The sequence below is a fragment of the Penaeus chinensis genome, chromosome 5, assembly GCF_019202785.1.
Source record: "Penaeus chinensis breed Huanghai No. 1 chromosome 5, ASM1920278v2, whole genome shotgun sequence".
NCBI lineage: Eukaryota > Metazoa > Arthropoda > Malacostraca > Decapoda > Penaeidae > Penaeus > Penaeus chinensis.
In genome coordinates this window covers 11,604,740-11,622,239 of record NC_061823.1, presented here as the reverse complement: position 1 = coordinate 11,622,239, position 17,500 = coordinate 11,604,740, and the positions used below count along the sequence as shown (strand labels likewise).

Here is a 17,500-nt window from a genome sequence, read left to right as displayed (position 1 = left end):
ATAAAAGTACACAAGACAAATGGTAACAGTGGTAACAAGCATGGTATTGTAATATAAATACATACATTATTAAAAACATTATTAAAAACAAGATTTTTTTTTTAAGTATCTGAATGCCTTTTACTACCAAATGCTCACTGATGAGTTTAACCCCTTGCCGACGGATACGACGGGTAGACACGTGCTTTGCCCACTGTTAGTACTTGTTTGATTGTTTATACACATAGATGGCTATACTTGTACTAAGTCACCAATGAGCCAGTTAGGAGTACTGCCCGTCTCGCCCGTTCACCCTTTTCTTTGATTTACGAAATATTTTACATTATCTTATTTTGCTGTTACTAATATTAAAAAACATTATAATAATTATAATGTTTATAATAAAAATAACACCATCGATATCCATAGCACTAGTAAAAAACACGTTTTTCCCGCCAATTCAAATCATGTATGGTCACAAGGTCTACTAATTGACTCCTTTGTGGCTAAGCACTAGCAGAGCCATCTATGAGCAGACATTTCACAAAAAATATAGAAAATGGGCACAGCATTTTCCTCATTTTTTGTTCATTTTCCCCGACGGCATTGGGTTAACTAAACTGCCACATTTTACTTATTGATGTACTGGAAAATACTGATAATACAAACAATAACATTGAAATGTTTATAAAAAAAAATACAACAGCAATAATAATAATATAATATAAAAAAAATCATTAATGTCACATCATTCAGAATATCCTGTTAGCCATATCACTTTTTTGTCCCATAACCAATGATATAATTTCCATCTCTATCACAATCATACATACATACATACAAACAGGAGTAAAGCTTGTGTAATCTAATATACCCATACACTATGCTAAGCACTGCATTATATTACTGCATGAGGAAACTATCATTAGTAATCAATGCGTAATACTGGAGAAGAGATAAGATGAGATATAAAGAGTGAGGAAAAGAGAGAGCAAAGGAAAAAGAAAAAGAAAGAGAAGGGGAAAGAAAACTAGAGAGATTCAGTTTTGTTCAAATTGATGATATAAAATATACTAAAATCCTAATGAAAAAAGTCTTAAAAGACTTTGTGAAGCCTTATGATGAATTTATGTATGCATGTATGTATGTATGCATAAGTATTTGTTTATTTGTTTGTATGTATGTATGTATGTATGTATGTATGTATGTATGTATGTATGTATGTATGTATGTATGTATGTATGTATGTATGTATGTATGTATGTATGTATGTATGTATGTATTTATGTATTTATGTATTTATGTATTTATGTATTTATGTATTTATGTATTTATGTATTTATGTATTTATGTATTTATGTATTTATTTATGTATGTATGTATGTATGTATGATGCATGTAAGTAGCATATGTAAACATTTATATAGCCACATATATACCTATATACATATACATATATATACATGTACATATATATATATACATTTACATATATATATATACATATATACATATATATATTTATATACATATATATACATATATACATATATATATACATATATACATATATATATATATATATATATATGTATGTTGTCTATGCATGGAGCCTATGTCTATTCATGCCAGCATATATGTGTAAAAAACTTACAAAGTAAGACAGTTCACCCTGTTATGGGCTGAAAGAGGTGGAGAGTGACAAATTATGTATTAAATGATAAAATCACTGGAATCCCATGAGAAATTAAAAGAATCTTGACTTGGCAACTGCATGTTCCCTTTTGATGCATAATGTGCATGATGAGAGGCTTTCACTTAATGATTTGGCAGAGAAGTATAAGATTCAAACCTTCTTTACTTTAATATGCAATCTATCATGAAAAAAATCTTCACAAGAACACATACGCAAATGCAGCTGCCAGGTTAAGACCCTTAGTACAAAGTGGTCCAATGTCCCAAGTCCACCATCACATAGTCAAGATGTCCTGTGAAACAAATCATAGAGCTTGTATAATAATTGTTGGTGTACAAGGCATAAATGTTGAAATCTTATAAAAGAAAATCATATGAGATATGAGCAATGATGAAAGTATAACAAAAAGAATTTTAAAATAAACTATAATTTTAATATGCTTGCATAAAACCTTCATCTTCCTGCTTGTTTATTTGTATCAGTTTTCTTACTCAGAAGCTGCTATTCAATATGTAAGAACTCCAATTTCCTTATTCTATATTCATTTTGATCTTGGTCATTCTATCTGGACACACTGTGACAGTATTATCAGGCAGCTATGAGAATGGTGTGGCACAATGTGACATTAATTTTAAGTCATCTGATACACTTGTCTAAGTTAACAACATCAAAATCAAGAAATACAAGTCCATATTCATGAAGGCAATGCTAACTTCATTCAAGCAATATATTGTGTAGTTCCTACTTGCACTCTTGTTTAACTATATTTCATATTCCATATATAAATTCATTTGTCTGTATCATAGTTTATCTCTTATTTAAAGTACAAAACCAGAGATAATAACAGGTTGCCTGGTATATTTAGATCATTTATCTATTTATGAGTAAATATCCTTATTCTCTATCTTTCAATATTAAGTTTTTAGAGTTAAAAACAAAAAACAAATGCACTGTGAAAATACTTTACAGATTTACAATGTTTCAAAATGGTCTAACATTTTTTCAGGAGATTTTCCTAAAACTCCCACTAACTTAGAATTTACTTATAAGTTAAATGTTTCAGACTGCTTGCAAGTCACCAGACTCAAGAACACTTAAAGCTCCTTATGCCTACAATCACCGACACAAAGTCTTATATATTTTATAGATGAATGCACTCACAGTTATTAACTAGCATCTATGATTGAGGGTAAATTGGGATTAGGAAAAAGGATAAATAAAAAAGGCAAAAATGGCTAAAGATACGATAAGAAATATAAGAAATATATGGATAAAGGTAAGAAAGTAAGAAAAAATACACAAAATAAGTAGAGGTTGCAAAGAAAAAAATAAGGCTACCTAATATGACCATTTCCCCTAAATTTACACAATGGTTACGGGGAAACAATATAATTCAAATCTATAAAAGTATTTCATAAATAAACCTTTTGTACTTCAGTTCCCTGAACTCAAAAGCTTCTTCAAATAGTAGTAACTTAATAATAACCTTACTTTTAAAAATCCTTCCCTTTATAAAAAGTAATATCATAGCAAAAATAGCCTCATACATACATACATATACATACATACGAATGCATACATATATGTACATATATATATATATATATATATATATATATATATATATATATATATTATATAATATTTATATATATATATACATATCCATATCTACATATATATATATATATATATACATATACATATGCATAGACATATAAAAGGAGAGAGACATACATACATACATACATATACACACATATACATATACATACTCACACTCACACTCACACTCACACTCACACTCACACTCACACTCACACTCACACTCACACTCACACTCACACTCACACTCACACTCACACTCACACTCACACTCACACTCACACTCACACTCACTCACTCACTCACTCACTCACTCACTCACTCACTCACTCACTCACTCTCTCTTTCTCTTTCTCTCTCTCACACACACACACACACACACACACACACACACACACACACACACACACACACACACACACACACACACACACACACACTCTCTCACACTCTCACACTCTCACACTCTCACACTCTCACACTCTCACACTCTCACACTCTCACACTCTTACACTCTTACACTCTTACACTCTTACACTCTTACACTCTTACACTCTTACACTCTTACACTCTTACACTCTTACACTCTTACACTCTTACACTCTTACACTCTTACACTCTTACACTCTTACACTCTTACACTCTCACACTCTCACACTCTCACACTCTCACACTCTCACACCCTCACACTCTCACACTCTCACACTCTCACACTCTCACACTCTCACACTCTCACACTCTCACACTCCCACACTCCCACACTCCCACACTCCCACACTCTCACACTCTCAATCTCACACTCTCAATCTCACACTCTCACACTCCCACACTCCCACACTCCCACACTCCCACACTCCCACACTCTCACACATACTCATACTCGTACTCACACTCACTATATAGCTGAAATTTTCCCTTCACTTTAAACACTAGCATTATCTAAGCAATATTCTATGATGAAATATTAGAAACAAAATACTTCCATACTTACAGACTATAATATATGTATTGTTTTCTATTGTTTCACTAATAAAATTTTCATTGGTAAGAGTCTTACCTATATTTAGTTCTTTAAGTAAAAACTCATTAACTGCAGCTGGTTCATAGTCAAAAAATCTTTTTCTTTCTACACCCTTGACTAAATGGAGTGAACTTAAGGGACTTATTAAAACATCTTTCACATTTCATATAAACCTGCCAGTCAGCAAACTTTCAATTGCACACTAGAAAATCCCTGCATACTTTATGAGCATCCTAAATGGATTCCTGCTTACAGATACTTGGTGAAGTTGTAAAATTAATGGACAAGGAATTTGAAGAGGACATTATTTAATCCAACAGTACTGCAAGGGATTAGCTAAGGAAATCTGCATTGTGTAAGTAACAGGACAATCTTCATTGTCCTTCTAAAATTACAGATGAGCTGGCAAAGTCTTGGATCAAATAAACCAGTTACAATTAATGAGGTCAGTCTTGCATAATGCAGTTTAAAGAAAATAGTACACAGAATTCTACAGTAATATCATCTCATAAATAGCCATACAGTATCTTTTCCAGCTAATATGAAACCTACAAGTGAAATCATGTAAATGACCAACAGAAATCATAGTAACTTGGGAAAAACATATTAATCAAAATCTATATACTTGAAGAAAGGCTTTTAGAACACTTTCCCAAACTAACTTTTTCACACAAGACTTTTACTGTCAAGGTAGATGGTTAAAATACACAATTTTTTTAACATTTCCCTAATAGCAGCAGTTAACTCACTGCTGATAAATGAACACTTACATTCTGTAATTGCAAATATCACAGATTCAACTCATAAAAAAGAAAATATATCTGCTCATTAATCACCGGATACAAAGTAATAATACTTACTGGTATCACCTCATTAGCAAGAGTAAGTTCCAGATCATTTTAAATGGTCTTTAACCCTTAATCATCAGCTACTTCATCAGAACACCAAGCAATTCCCTTCAGTAACAATATCCACATATAAAGTAAATTTTAACATTTTCTTAATCTGAACAAGAAAGCATGGAGTGAAGTACACATTAAAGAAGTCAACTGAATGAATTATTAATCAAATGCTGTATTTAGAAATAATCTTAACTCAAAATAGAGTTTGAAATCTAGTGGGGAAGTCGGATATTTCTTAAAGACCTTAAATAACTGACTTTTGTAAATTTAGTATCAACTTATGCTCTATTGTGAAATATCTATGGACATCATCCTTCTTCACTGGAATTGTTAATTATTTTGCATAATAATAAATCACTATAACCAAAGAGCAAATCTTACCCAATTTATTCCTCAGTATTTTACTAAAACTTCCTCATAACTTCCATGAACACTTTATACCACAACACTGCACTGCTGTTTTAAGCTATGTCATTTAAGGGTTAAAAGGTAGTGGTGCTTAATTGCATTACTCTATCAGTTAGGACCTATGCAGAAATTAGATATTGTTCTTCTGTTTAGTCTTTTTTGTCTACACAAACTGTGCTAAGGACAAATGTATATAGCATTGACAACCATTTGCTATATATCAGTTATTTCCCTAATTATAACAACATTCACATGTATCAGTATCTGAAATAGATTGCTCGTTTAGTCATAAAATAGCCATATTTTCTTCTGTAGTTTTTGATATGGTGTAGTTGTAACTTGGTATTAGATGCTTCAATTCAACAAAATGAAGTACAACCCAAAGGACAGTTATCCACAAAAATATTCCAATCTTTGGATGATGAGATTACCAATTTTCTGTGAGAAAATAAACTGTACATCTTATTATGCTATTTCAAACTCTGCAAAATGCATAGTACAGCTTTACAATAAATTAATATAAAACAAGGAAAGTATGAGAAGGTCTCACTCATCTTACATCTTAACTGTAGTATTAAAGTCTAACTTTTATCCTTCTCTTTCACTTGCGTATCTTCATTCAACCCAAGCAGCTCTCGGATGCGATAAATAGCCCTCTTGCATCCAACATGCGCCTCCTGAGATACCATGGAGAGGCTGAGGAAACCATGAGGAAGGCGCTCCAAAATGTCAATGGTGACTGGGACATTGAGGGATTTCAGTGTCTTGGCCATGGTAACATCATCATCCAGACAGAAGTCATATTCAACAGTCTGGAATATTTTGTAAGGGAGCTTGTCAAATATTCTTTTTATTAGTCATATCACACCATTATTAGGTATGACAATTATATCAGCAGAGATAGCTCATTACTAACAATATAAGCAAAGGATCTAAAAAATTATCTAGTATGCTACTTACTAAAATTGCACAAGGTGGAAATTTTGCAAGTATTTCTTTGGGAGCTGTCAGTGGACTCAAGTAGTGGTCATGGATAATTTCTACTCCACTAAACTCCTCAGTGAGACTGCACCGACTGCTTCTGCGTTCAGGACTTTTGCCCATCAAGATCTGACCAAGGGATGGTCTGAAATGCAAAAAAAATATACCGTTGTTACCTGTAATTGGCAACCTTTCATTTTCATAAAACCTTCCTTACTTAATAAAAAATAATTCAATGAAAATACAAACCATAAATGATGTTAATTTCCTATTATTTTTCCTTTAGCATAATCTGTTATATTCATATAATAACACTAAGTTTAGACATGAGATAAAAGAGGGAAGGGATTATGAAATTTAAATAATATCTATTCCCATTAACCCCTTGCCGACGGGCATGTCACGTATGATCTTACCATGCCCACTGTGAGTTTACTTGTTTAATTGTTTTTACTCATAGATGGCTGCACTTGTACTAAATCACCAATGAGCTAATTACAAGTACTGCCTGTCTCGCCCGTTTACCCTTCTCTTTAATTTACAAAAATATTTTACTTTATCTTATTTTGCTATTACTAATGTTTGTAACATTATAGTAATTATAATATTTATAATAAAAATAACACCTTCGACATTCATAGCACTAGTAAAAAATACATTTTCCTGCCAATTCAAGGAAAGGTGAAATCAGGTAAGGCTGAGCCATCTATGTGTAGAGACATTTCACAAGAAATATAAAAAATGAGCACAGCATATTTCGCATTTTTTATTCATTTTCCCCGGTGGCATATATGATTGATAATATACATATTATGGAACTTCTCAAGCAAAACTTGACCTCACTCAGCATCACTTTGAGCATATTCTTTATTAAATTAAAGAAATAAGGAGCAATAGATATTCCGAAAGATTTCTGTTCGCTTTTGTTAAAATTTTTATAGTAACTCCTGTTAACATGTCAGCATCCCATGTATGTGCACTGACTGCAAGTCACTCCTTATTTCTGGTGTGCATAAGCACTACAATAAGGAATTATATATAATGTGTCAGAACAGAAGTCTCAGATGTTAAATCTGCTGAAAATTGGTCAATAACACCTAATCTTTCAGATATAGAAAATTATGAAATATACTGATATATTAAATAAAAACTGAAAATAATTGTTGAATGTATTATACATTACTGGAGTTGCTCAATATCCTTAGCACAGGATATGGGGAAGGAGAGAGAGACAACCCTTGTTTTCTGGAGTCAGAGTGGAATTTACTCTTTTCTGGTTAAAGGTTTTATTCTATATTATCTAAACTGATTTTATATCTCATGCAATGAAGAAAGCTACAACATGAATATTTTTGACATGACAAATCTTTATATGCACAAACAAATATATGTAATTTTCATACTGTTTGTAGTGTAAGATTTAAAAAAAATAGATCCTGAATAAAACATGAATTAATGCCAATTTCAATATCCTGTACTCTTGTTTTAAAACTAAGATGCAGTATGTGCGTTAACTTAGTAAATCTTCAAAAGGGATGATGATTGAAAAAAAAAAAAAAAAAAAAAAAAAAAAGGACTAAACATTCATCCCTATATAAATGAACTAAAGCATAAGAATTCATACTTACCGTTTTTCAGCAACAGTTTTGGGGAATGGTTGAGTTGGCGATGAAGGAGACGAGGCACTTTCTTTTCTTTTGAGCCCAAAGGATGTGAGACCAGCAGATATACCACTAACTACAGCATCTTTAGCTCTTCCTAGCTTGGCTGTAATTCCTGCACCTACACCAGGGGCCTCAAATAAGACAGTTTCATCATCCTGTTCACTCTCTTCACTTCCTGTGCGAAGGATGGGGACTCTTCGACCCTGTTAGAATTAGGAATTTAAAAATCTTCACAGGAGTATACAGGTAGCCACAGTCAATGAACAGTAATGCATTCCCTAGAAATAATCAATGAAATGTCAAATATTAAGAATATTTTTCTTGATTCAACAATAATTCAGTAAAAATGGAATCAATACTATTGGTTATCACTATGCATTTCATCAATTAAAGGAAAATTACAAAAAGTAATTGACTTTTATTAGTAAAATTAATTCTTGACTAAACATTCCTAATCAAGATGGTTTTATACATGCAATTTGTTGACACCAGGAACAGTGTTGTCTTCTGATATTTGGATATAAAATCATAAACTCACAGGTCAACTATTTTAAACCATTTCCATCAAATCATCTATTAATAACTAATGGGTACAACAGATACCAGATCTTACCTGTTTATCTGTACGTGAGTCCAGAACATATTTTTCTAAAAATTCTGTTACATATCTTCTGGATCTCTCTTCCTTTTCCTGCGGTTTCTGACTTCCACTGCCATTGCTCTTCCTTGTCAAGGAATCGTCCATTTTGGAGGCCTCGGATGTGAGCGAGACAGTCGTGAGGGTGTCTGACCCTGGCTCAGAAGCAAATGAAGGACTCTTGACTAAGGATTCAGCTTCTTTGACATCACTCTCTGAAACCTCTACAAATGACTCGTTGTCACTCTGGGTGTCAGAGACTCTGCCCTGGGGTACCTCTAGGGCTGCATCTAGTGTTGCTGGTGCCATTTCAGGGTTTCCCTCACAATGCTCTGGTGTAGTGGGGAGCTTTGGGGTATGCAGGGGTGGTGTTGATATGGTAGCATCACCTGGAGTGGTTGCTAATGATGTTCCTCCACTTGGCACACCAGCATAAGCTGAAACATATTCCTTAGATAACAGATATTCTTTATTAAAATGGAACAGGGTGTTTAGTAGGCTAGTTTTAACCCCTACAATCCAGATGACATGATCATCATGACATGGAAAAATTTGGCTTGAGGGATGGGTGACATGAAGATGCTGTCACACGAAAATTTGGCAGAGGGCCTGGGTGACTGGAACTTGCCGTCATGAGAATTTCGGTTAAAGGCCAGGGTGATGGGAATGACTTGCTATAAGTGCACAAAGCTCTTGGAGGGTGATTAGACTCAGTGGGCTTTTAGGATGGGTCTTTTGCATTATTTCCATAAATCAATGAGTATGGAACATAAGGTCCGTAAGCCATGACTGGAAAATCCCCGGCTCCAGGGAGGACACTATTTCCATGCTCAATATAATATTCATGATAAATAGACAGTGAAAAATGGCAAAAATGCTCAAAATACTTATGCAGAAATAGAAAAACTAACACTGCAAGGGGAGGCATGGAGTTTTACCCCCGCACACAAGTGTTCATGTGCGCCTGGCCTAAAAGCCACACACATGTCAGAGTAGCCACTCAGGTAAGCCTAATGCCAAGTGCAGTCAGTAAATCATTCGGACATAATGGGTTAAAAGCAGTGGTAGAGTAATGGTAGGTATGACATGATAGTGATCATGGTGGTAACAGTAACAGTGGTAGTGGTACTGGCAGTAGCAGTGGTATTGGTACTGATAGTGGTGGCATTGATAACAGTGGTAGTGTAATGGTGGCCATGGCATAAAGCTGGAAGTGGTTGATAGTAGTGGTTGTTGATATTAGCGGTTGTTGATAGTATTTGTGGTTGCTGATAGTATTTGTGGTTGATAGTATTGGTGGTTGATAGTAGTAGTGATTGATAGAAGTAGTGATTTAAAGTAGTACTGACTGAGAGTAATGGTAGTAGGGGTAGTGACGATGGTGGCTGTAGCAATGCATTAGAGGAAGTGTAATACTGGTGATGGTGGATGTGGTGTAGGTGGTGTGTTGGTATAGTAAGATGATGGTGATGAATATGAATGTGAATAAGAATAGGAATATAATTATCTTCATCATCAGTTAAATATTTACACCAAATAATGTTTATTTCTCTATGGTCACCATTGGAGTTTCTTTATTTACAAGTGACTGCTCTCTGAACATAGGTTATACTCCAGAACAATAATTTAAATATAATTGTTATTGTTACTGCAATCATCATCCTCATTGTATTCACCATCACAACAAAAATAATGGTGAAAACAATTAAAAAGTTCAAACAATTATTCATTTACGGACATCTGACAGAGTTACTACCTTTTAGACACCGAAGAGCAAATCCTAGAGGCAGCATAGGGTCCATGACAGCAAGTAGCCTAGCAGGCGATGGGACCAACTCAAATACAAAGGGAGTATAGGCGAGGAAGAGACCATCGGGTGGCCGAATACCCAACTCCAGACACTTGATGGTGAGGCCAGTTATGAGGTTGCCTCCTGCACTATCCCCTGTGGGTATTGTAAAGTACCTTGGTTTAAATTTTCTTCATGCTTAATATTCACAGGATATAATTTGCTACACTGACCTACATTCTATGCATCCAATATTGATGAAACAACTGAAGTTGAATATCTAAAAGACAAAGTCACCAGGATTCACATTTATCAGAAAAGAAATAATAATTCTGAGGACTATTTCTTATACATGCAAGCAACATCAATAGGTAATTTACACATCATAGTGATTAGTTGTTAATTGACAGCAACATAAAGAGCTGAATATGGTACCAGGTATACCTATTTTGTGCAAACCCACACCATACATACATGATAGAGATCTGTAACCTCATGTTAGCAGCATCTTTTACCATCACTTGTTAGAGAAAATATCAACCTCCATTCTAAGTCATAACTTACCAACAAATCTAAGATCTCACTCCAGTATTTTAGGCTTTCTATATTATTCTGTTCTTTTGGAATTCTTTGGCTAAGTATTCTATGCTGAGGTAACATCATGTAAAAGAAAATGTTGAATGTAGGAAAGATATGTAATATTGAGTATTTGAGTATGTTTAAACTTTTTTCACATATGTTACATTCATAATCTCGTTGTGTCACTGTGTCACAAAATATCACAAATGAATGTTGAATTTTTAAAACTATTTTCATATGTAAACTCACCTGTTAGAACAATCTTCTTGCCCGTGGTTCCAAGGAGTTCCATGTTATTGAGAACCCAAGAGTAAACAGTTAACACCTCCTCCAGAGGACGAGGATAGCGAGCTTCTGGGGCTAGGGAGTAATCAACAGAAAGCATTGGAACAGAAACTCCAACTGCCCACTCACGTAAGAATACCTGCAAAGGACAAAGAGAGTTTTATGCTTGCATGGCCTAGATTATTTTTTCCCCAAATGTTTAGCAACATTATCAAAACCACAGGAATTTTTAAAAGTCCAAAATGTGAACTCTATTGAAGGAGAAAAGAAGGAGGAAGACATAAAGAATGATAGATAGAAACATGATCTATTTCCCTATTGCTCTTAATATGTAACACTGTTATTACTGTAATCATTATATCTTTCAACTATCTCTGTTTATGCTGATTTCTAGATTCATATGTCTGTTGACTTAATCTTGTCATATGGATAGTGCCAATATTCCTGACACATTAAAGCAGGTTTCTTCTGGACATCTTGGAGAAATACCTCACCCCTGAACTCTGTACAATCTATATAAAAAAAAAAAAATCCTTTGTGCTGCTCTTATCATCTTTAATCCACCATGTCGACTTGTCGACTCACCTCCAAATCATTACAGTAGGGAAGAAGGTAATATATAAATAGACAGATATAGGGGATGTGGAGGAAGAGGAAGACAAGCAGGTGGAAAAGACAAGACAAAGAGGGTGTAAAAGGGAAGAGGGACACAAACACAGGGACAAAGAAAACCAGAACAAACCTCCTGTGCTTTAGTAGACTGCGTCACAAAGCCCCCGCCATGACAATGAATGAGGAGGTACTCAGACTTTGGCAATGGTTGTGGACCTTTGCTTTCCTTTTCACCTGGCTGAGAATAATAGAAGTAAATTAGATATGAGATGAAAATTAGTTTGAAATAGACTACAACAATAGAAAAAAAATTATATTATTTTTATACACAGATTATTTTCAGCTTGATATTTACATTGGAATATACCCAGCACTTAATAATGAGACCATTAGGGAATCAACTCTCATCACAATTACAGAATAAGAATTTAAACAATATTTTTTTAATTGCATAATTTATCTATATTTTACTTAGATATTTCAAAAACATACATCTATATGAATGAATAATCATGAGGAAGAAATCTGCATTGCCTGCAGCTACCTTTAACCCCTATACTCCAGATGATGTGACCATCACATCATGAAAAAATTTGGCTGGAAAGGAGGATGACAGGAACATGCTGTCATGGGCAAATTTGACTGTGGGCTGTTGTGAGCATTTTGGCTGAAGGCCAAGGTGATGGGAAAGACTCACCATGAGTGCACAAAGCTCTTGGAGGGCATTTAAGAAGGGGCTTTTGCATTAGTTTCATTGATAAATTAGTGTGGAATGTACTGTATGTGAGCCATGACTGGAAGAACACTGGCTCCAGGAAGGACACTGTCTCCATGCCCAATTTTCAATACAAAGCTTCAATGCAGTCACTTATCAAAACAACAAGAAAAATAATTTTCTTCACTCCTGATGAGGATAACAAAATCATCATCTTAAAGGACTAAGGGCTGCTGCTCAAGGAGAGAGAAAGAGTAAACAACCTAAAAAGGTGGCTAAGGTGTATTGCTGTATTGCACAAAATAATGACTTTTACAACTACTAGGGGATTGCTCAAACTTTCGGGCAAACAGATAAATGAAGCTTCCACTCGAAAGGTTAAGTAGCTAATAGCATGAAAAATGCTTCAAAATTCAATTCACAAAAGAATTAAATTAATGCATACAGCACCAAATATCACCAACACACAGTCAGCTTTATTTTTCACACCCAGTCATTGTTAAGCTATTGAAACACTGTGGGCTTACCCCAAGCCATAAGCCTTTAGATATTTACTAAAAAACAGACTTTTCAAGTTACTTCAGAGTAAACTGAGTATCAGATGTGAGTTCTAAACAGAGTACAGGTTAATTTTTACAACATGAATATGAGACCTGGTCATAAACAATTGTGGGTTCAGCCAACCTTAACAATGTCACTACTCACACCCTATCATAATACTCAGATTTCATTGATAACTTAACTCTAATTTTTAAAAATGTGGCCAGCAAAATCTAAAAAAACAAAAAATTACAAATCCATCCAAATTATATCAACTTACTATATAATTATCAAAATGTTGAATATCCACTTAAAACAGCAATATATACAAAGTTCTTAAAACTCCCTTGAAACACCTCAAAAGCAAAGTAGCTCTACCAACCTGGATTTGCACATTTAAAAGCTTCCAAGGGTCCATGCTCAAGCAGTACTTCCATGCCTATCTACATGACTATCTATCCCTACCTTGGCGCCTACCATTCCTTCACGCAACTGAGCCGAGAGTAGGTGACAGGTGATGGGCCTGGCCTCGATATGTGAATGGGGGGGAGGGATAACAACTGTTGCTGTCCCATCCAACTTTGTGACTTGCTGCTCTTCACATGGCACAATCACTACTTGCTGGACTGCCAAGCCAGGTCCCACAATACCAGGCAACTGAGTCAGGATGTCTGGTGAAAAATTATAGTTATTATTATTTTCTTTTTTTAGATAAGGATCAGTTCAAATTATTCCCAAAGGACAAATGTCTACAAAGTTAATATATCCTCTATATATTCATTTGGGAGTCCCTGAATCAGATAAACATATAGCTATGTATTTTTCTTTTGTACTTTAAACTACATTCTATGAATCTTTTTTAGGTATGCAAAATATAGAAGATGCCCTGAAAATATTTCTTTATATGTAATGCAGTGTGGAAAATAAACTATGTCTTGATATCCAATGGTGAGGAAAATAATCATAAATACAATTCTCTTACCAATACTACTTACCAGTCTCAGCTACAGACCAAAAGGCTTTAATGAAATCAACAGAAGCATACTGAACTGTGTCCACAATTCTTCGAGATCTCAGTTCAGCATCCACAACATATCTTCCGCCTAAAAACATTAAATAGCATCAGATCATTTCCCTGAAAATGGTACTTAAAAAAAAGAAAAGTGGCAATAATGATTCTACATTAGCTGTGCAAAACAGCAAAGAAAAGGTCCTTAAGCTACAATCTGGATCAATCAATAAAAAAGGATAACAATTTTCAATATATAAAGATCTGCATTTCTGATTTGAATCTAAAAAGATAACGGGGTTAATAAAACATTTCCAAACTTGGTAAATAATTTTCTTCCTAAAGTATTGAAGGAACACAATTTAATATAACATTCAATTCTTTGTGCTGGGATGACATACATGCCTTGGCAAAGCTGAGCCTAAATTATGGATGGCATATATAAATATATACATACCATGGTAGCCTGGGCCTTAATAATGGATGGTATCACATACATGCCATGTACATTTCTGATGATACTTGTCAGAAACTCACAAAATCCTTCAAGATTCATTGTTATTTCTTTACAATTATATTTTTCTCTTGTTTCTCACTCTTTATCTCTTTCTATTTTTTTTTTCTTCCTCTTTCTCTCTTTATGAATAATTATTTTCCAAAAAGAATCATATTTCACTCATCTGTAACTCTATCTCTCTACCTCAAGGAATTTTGGGTTTTCCTCTTTGCATCTAAGCATGTTTTGAGGATGTAATGTCAGATGATTATGACATAGGTAAAGTCTTGAAAATGGCAGGTTTTGAGAACATGTAAAATTGACAAGTTCTATTTTTCATTGCCCCTATGTCACTGTTTCTTCTGTTCATGTTCAAAAACATACTGAATCAGCACAAATGAAGTATACAGTGTAATTTCTAAAAATTATTGCAGAGAAAACAAAAAAAAAAAGCAGTGAAGGTCTGAAAGCTCAGAAACATGTATAATTGTGCAAAGATAATAGATCACATAAAACATAAACAATCAGTGAAATTCAGGTTAACTATATAAAACCGACCCCATTTAACAGACCACGCAAATCCCAAAAAGCCCATACAAAGGATTACATGGCACACGCATTGAGCATAACAATTATGATGAGGTTCATAAGGCAATATACAGCATAAGAACAAAAACCACTTCAACAACATTACAACAACAATAATAGATATAATAATAAAGTGCTATGATGTATCCCACATACCTGTCATAACAGTGTTCTTGGTTCTCTGTATGAAGCTGCCATCTGCATAGTAGACCTCACTGAACGCACTCAAACAAATATTCAAGTATTTCAGAGTCTTACGCAGAGAGGGATAATACTGGAAGCAAGATGTTCAAAGTTATCAATAGACTCATTAAAGAGTTAAGATGAATAATTTTATTATTATAACACAAAAATACACAAGTAAGTAATCTAAATTTGACATTCAGTTCATGTACAATTAATTTCCTTGGCCTTCATGGTATACTTGTTGCCATTACCTGTATTCTATCCCAAATTTTTTTCAAGAACTGATAACAAAAATCGAACATGCACAGTATCGTCCTATTTCTTTTTTTCTTTTAAATAAACTTACAACTCACACTTAGTTTCTACTACAATATCTGCACTCACATGGAATCCCAAACAACGTCCATAGAATGAGTACTGTGGCACTGTATTCAGCATACTCATTAACTCGTTGGGGGAACTGGTAACAGCTGAGAGAAGGTTGCCATCTTCACATCTCGGCAAGAGCATTTCATCAATGTATTCAAAAAGGGTGACAAGTGATGCAAGGGTTTGGCCCCAAGCTTCAACTTCCCTGAAATTGAAATAAAAAAGTTGGGAATAAGTATACACACATATTAACATCAACAAGTACATACCTGTTTATGTAATTATGTAATTGAGTATACAAAGTGTATATATAAAGTTAAAAGTGATTTATCTATCTGTAATAGGTAAAACAAGTACTTGCTTTCATCACTAGTATTACAGAACCAAAAAGGCAGATTGTAAAATTGTAAAATCAAGACCAGATAATCAATAATTCATCACATATACTAAATTTAACTGACTTAAATGGAAACAGCAGGAAAATCTATTACATCAGGTCAAGCAGTAGGCATAAGGTCCCCATGACACCACTGTATGCAAGTCATGACATGGCCAGTATCAGATCATCCTTCTTAAACAGTAGTGTAATTACAGAGCAACTATTCTGCATATTTTCTGCATTTGCTTTGCTTTTCATATTGAAAAATTATATGTTAGTAAATTTTTATGTTAATGAATAGTGTGTGTCTGCATAATCTACTGCCACGTTATCTGATCCCTTGAGTTAAAATTAAGAGCATGCAACCAGCTATTGGCCACTGAAACCTCCTGACTTGTATATTCTGAAAGACTTAACTTCTGCTGGTACTGGATTGCAATATATTTACAGAATTTCAAGAAGTGAAAAAGTCTTGACAGATTCATCAAAGTCATATCATGTTCTTGTTGTAATCTATCCAATAATTCAACCAACTTGACAATACTGATATCTGAAAGCCAAATTGGGAGAGTCTCTCAACAGTAATTTTCTTGGCTATTTTGTTCATGAATCCACCTGTCTTTCATTTATTACACTTTCAATCTATCTTTTTATAATCGTCTAGTTATCTTCTGCTTTTAATAGTTAGTTTCTACATGGTATTACTGGTCTTGCTAAACCAAGGGACAGTAAAATAATTTCCACTGATAAGTCCCATCATACATACACCTTGTTGTCTGCTAAAAAATAGGGTACATACTTAATCACAAAGGAATTAGGATGATTCAGTCTATTCCCACTGGCTTACTTCAATGACTTCTTTGAAACGCACCTTAACTCATGCTGTTGGAAATTGTTATGTGCGCGGTAACATTGTTCAATTAAATGTTTCTACACAGAGATGGCTCTACATGTAGACCTTGTGACCTTACCTGATTTCTGCTTTCCTTCAGTTTTCAGAAAAAATAATCTTTTTACTATTGCTAGCAATATCAGTTATGATCATTATAATGTTATTAAT

At 34.1% G+C, this 17,500-nt stretch overlaps 1 protein-coding gene across 2 annotated transcripts in view; it reads right to left on the bottom strand.

Moving 5' to 3' along the window:
- Positions 1-4,051: 4,051 nt before the first annotated feature.
- Positions 4,052-17,500, bottom strand: part of LOC125025900 (hormone-sensitive lipase-like) — an 18,271-nt gene continuing 4,822 nt past the window's right edge. Inside the window, exons 2-12 of one of the 2 annotated variants that reach the window (XM_047614224.1) lie at positions 16,077-16,266; positions 15,663-15,780; positions 14,409-14,516; positions 13,879-14,084; positions 12,289-12,396; positions 11,511-11,685; positions 10,650-10,838; positions 8,870-9,330; positions 8,221-8,459; positions 6,572-6,737; positions 4,052-6,423 (exon numbers count right to left, since the gene is read on the bottom strand). In XM_047614224.1, coding sequence (XP_047470180.1) covers positions 6,193-6,423; positions 6,572-6,737; positions 8,221-8,459; positions 8,870-9,330; positions 10,650-10,838; positions 11,511-11,685; positions 12,289-12,396; positions 13,879-14,084; positions 14,409-14,516; positions 15,663-15,780; positions 16,077-16,266 — 2,191 coding nt within the window. In that variant the 3' untranslated portion in view covers positions 4,052-6,192. The remainder of the gene's footprint in view (positions 6,424-6,571; positions 6,738-8,220; positions 8,460-8,869; positions 9,331-10,649; positions 10,839-11,510; positions 11,686-12,288; positions 12,397-13,878; positions 14,085-14,408; positions 14,517-15,662; positions 15,781-16,076; positions 16,267-17,500) is intronic. The other variant, XM_047614225.1, reaches the window with a different exon arrangement.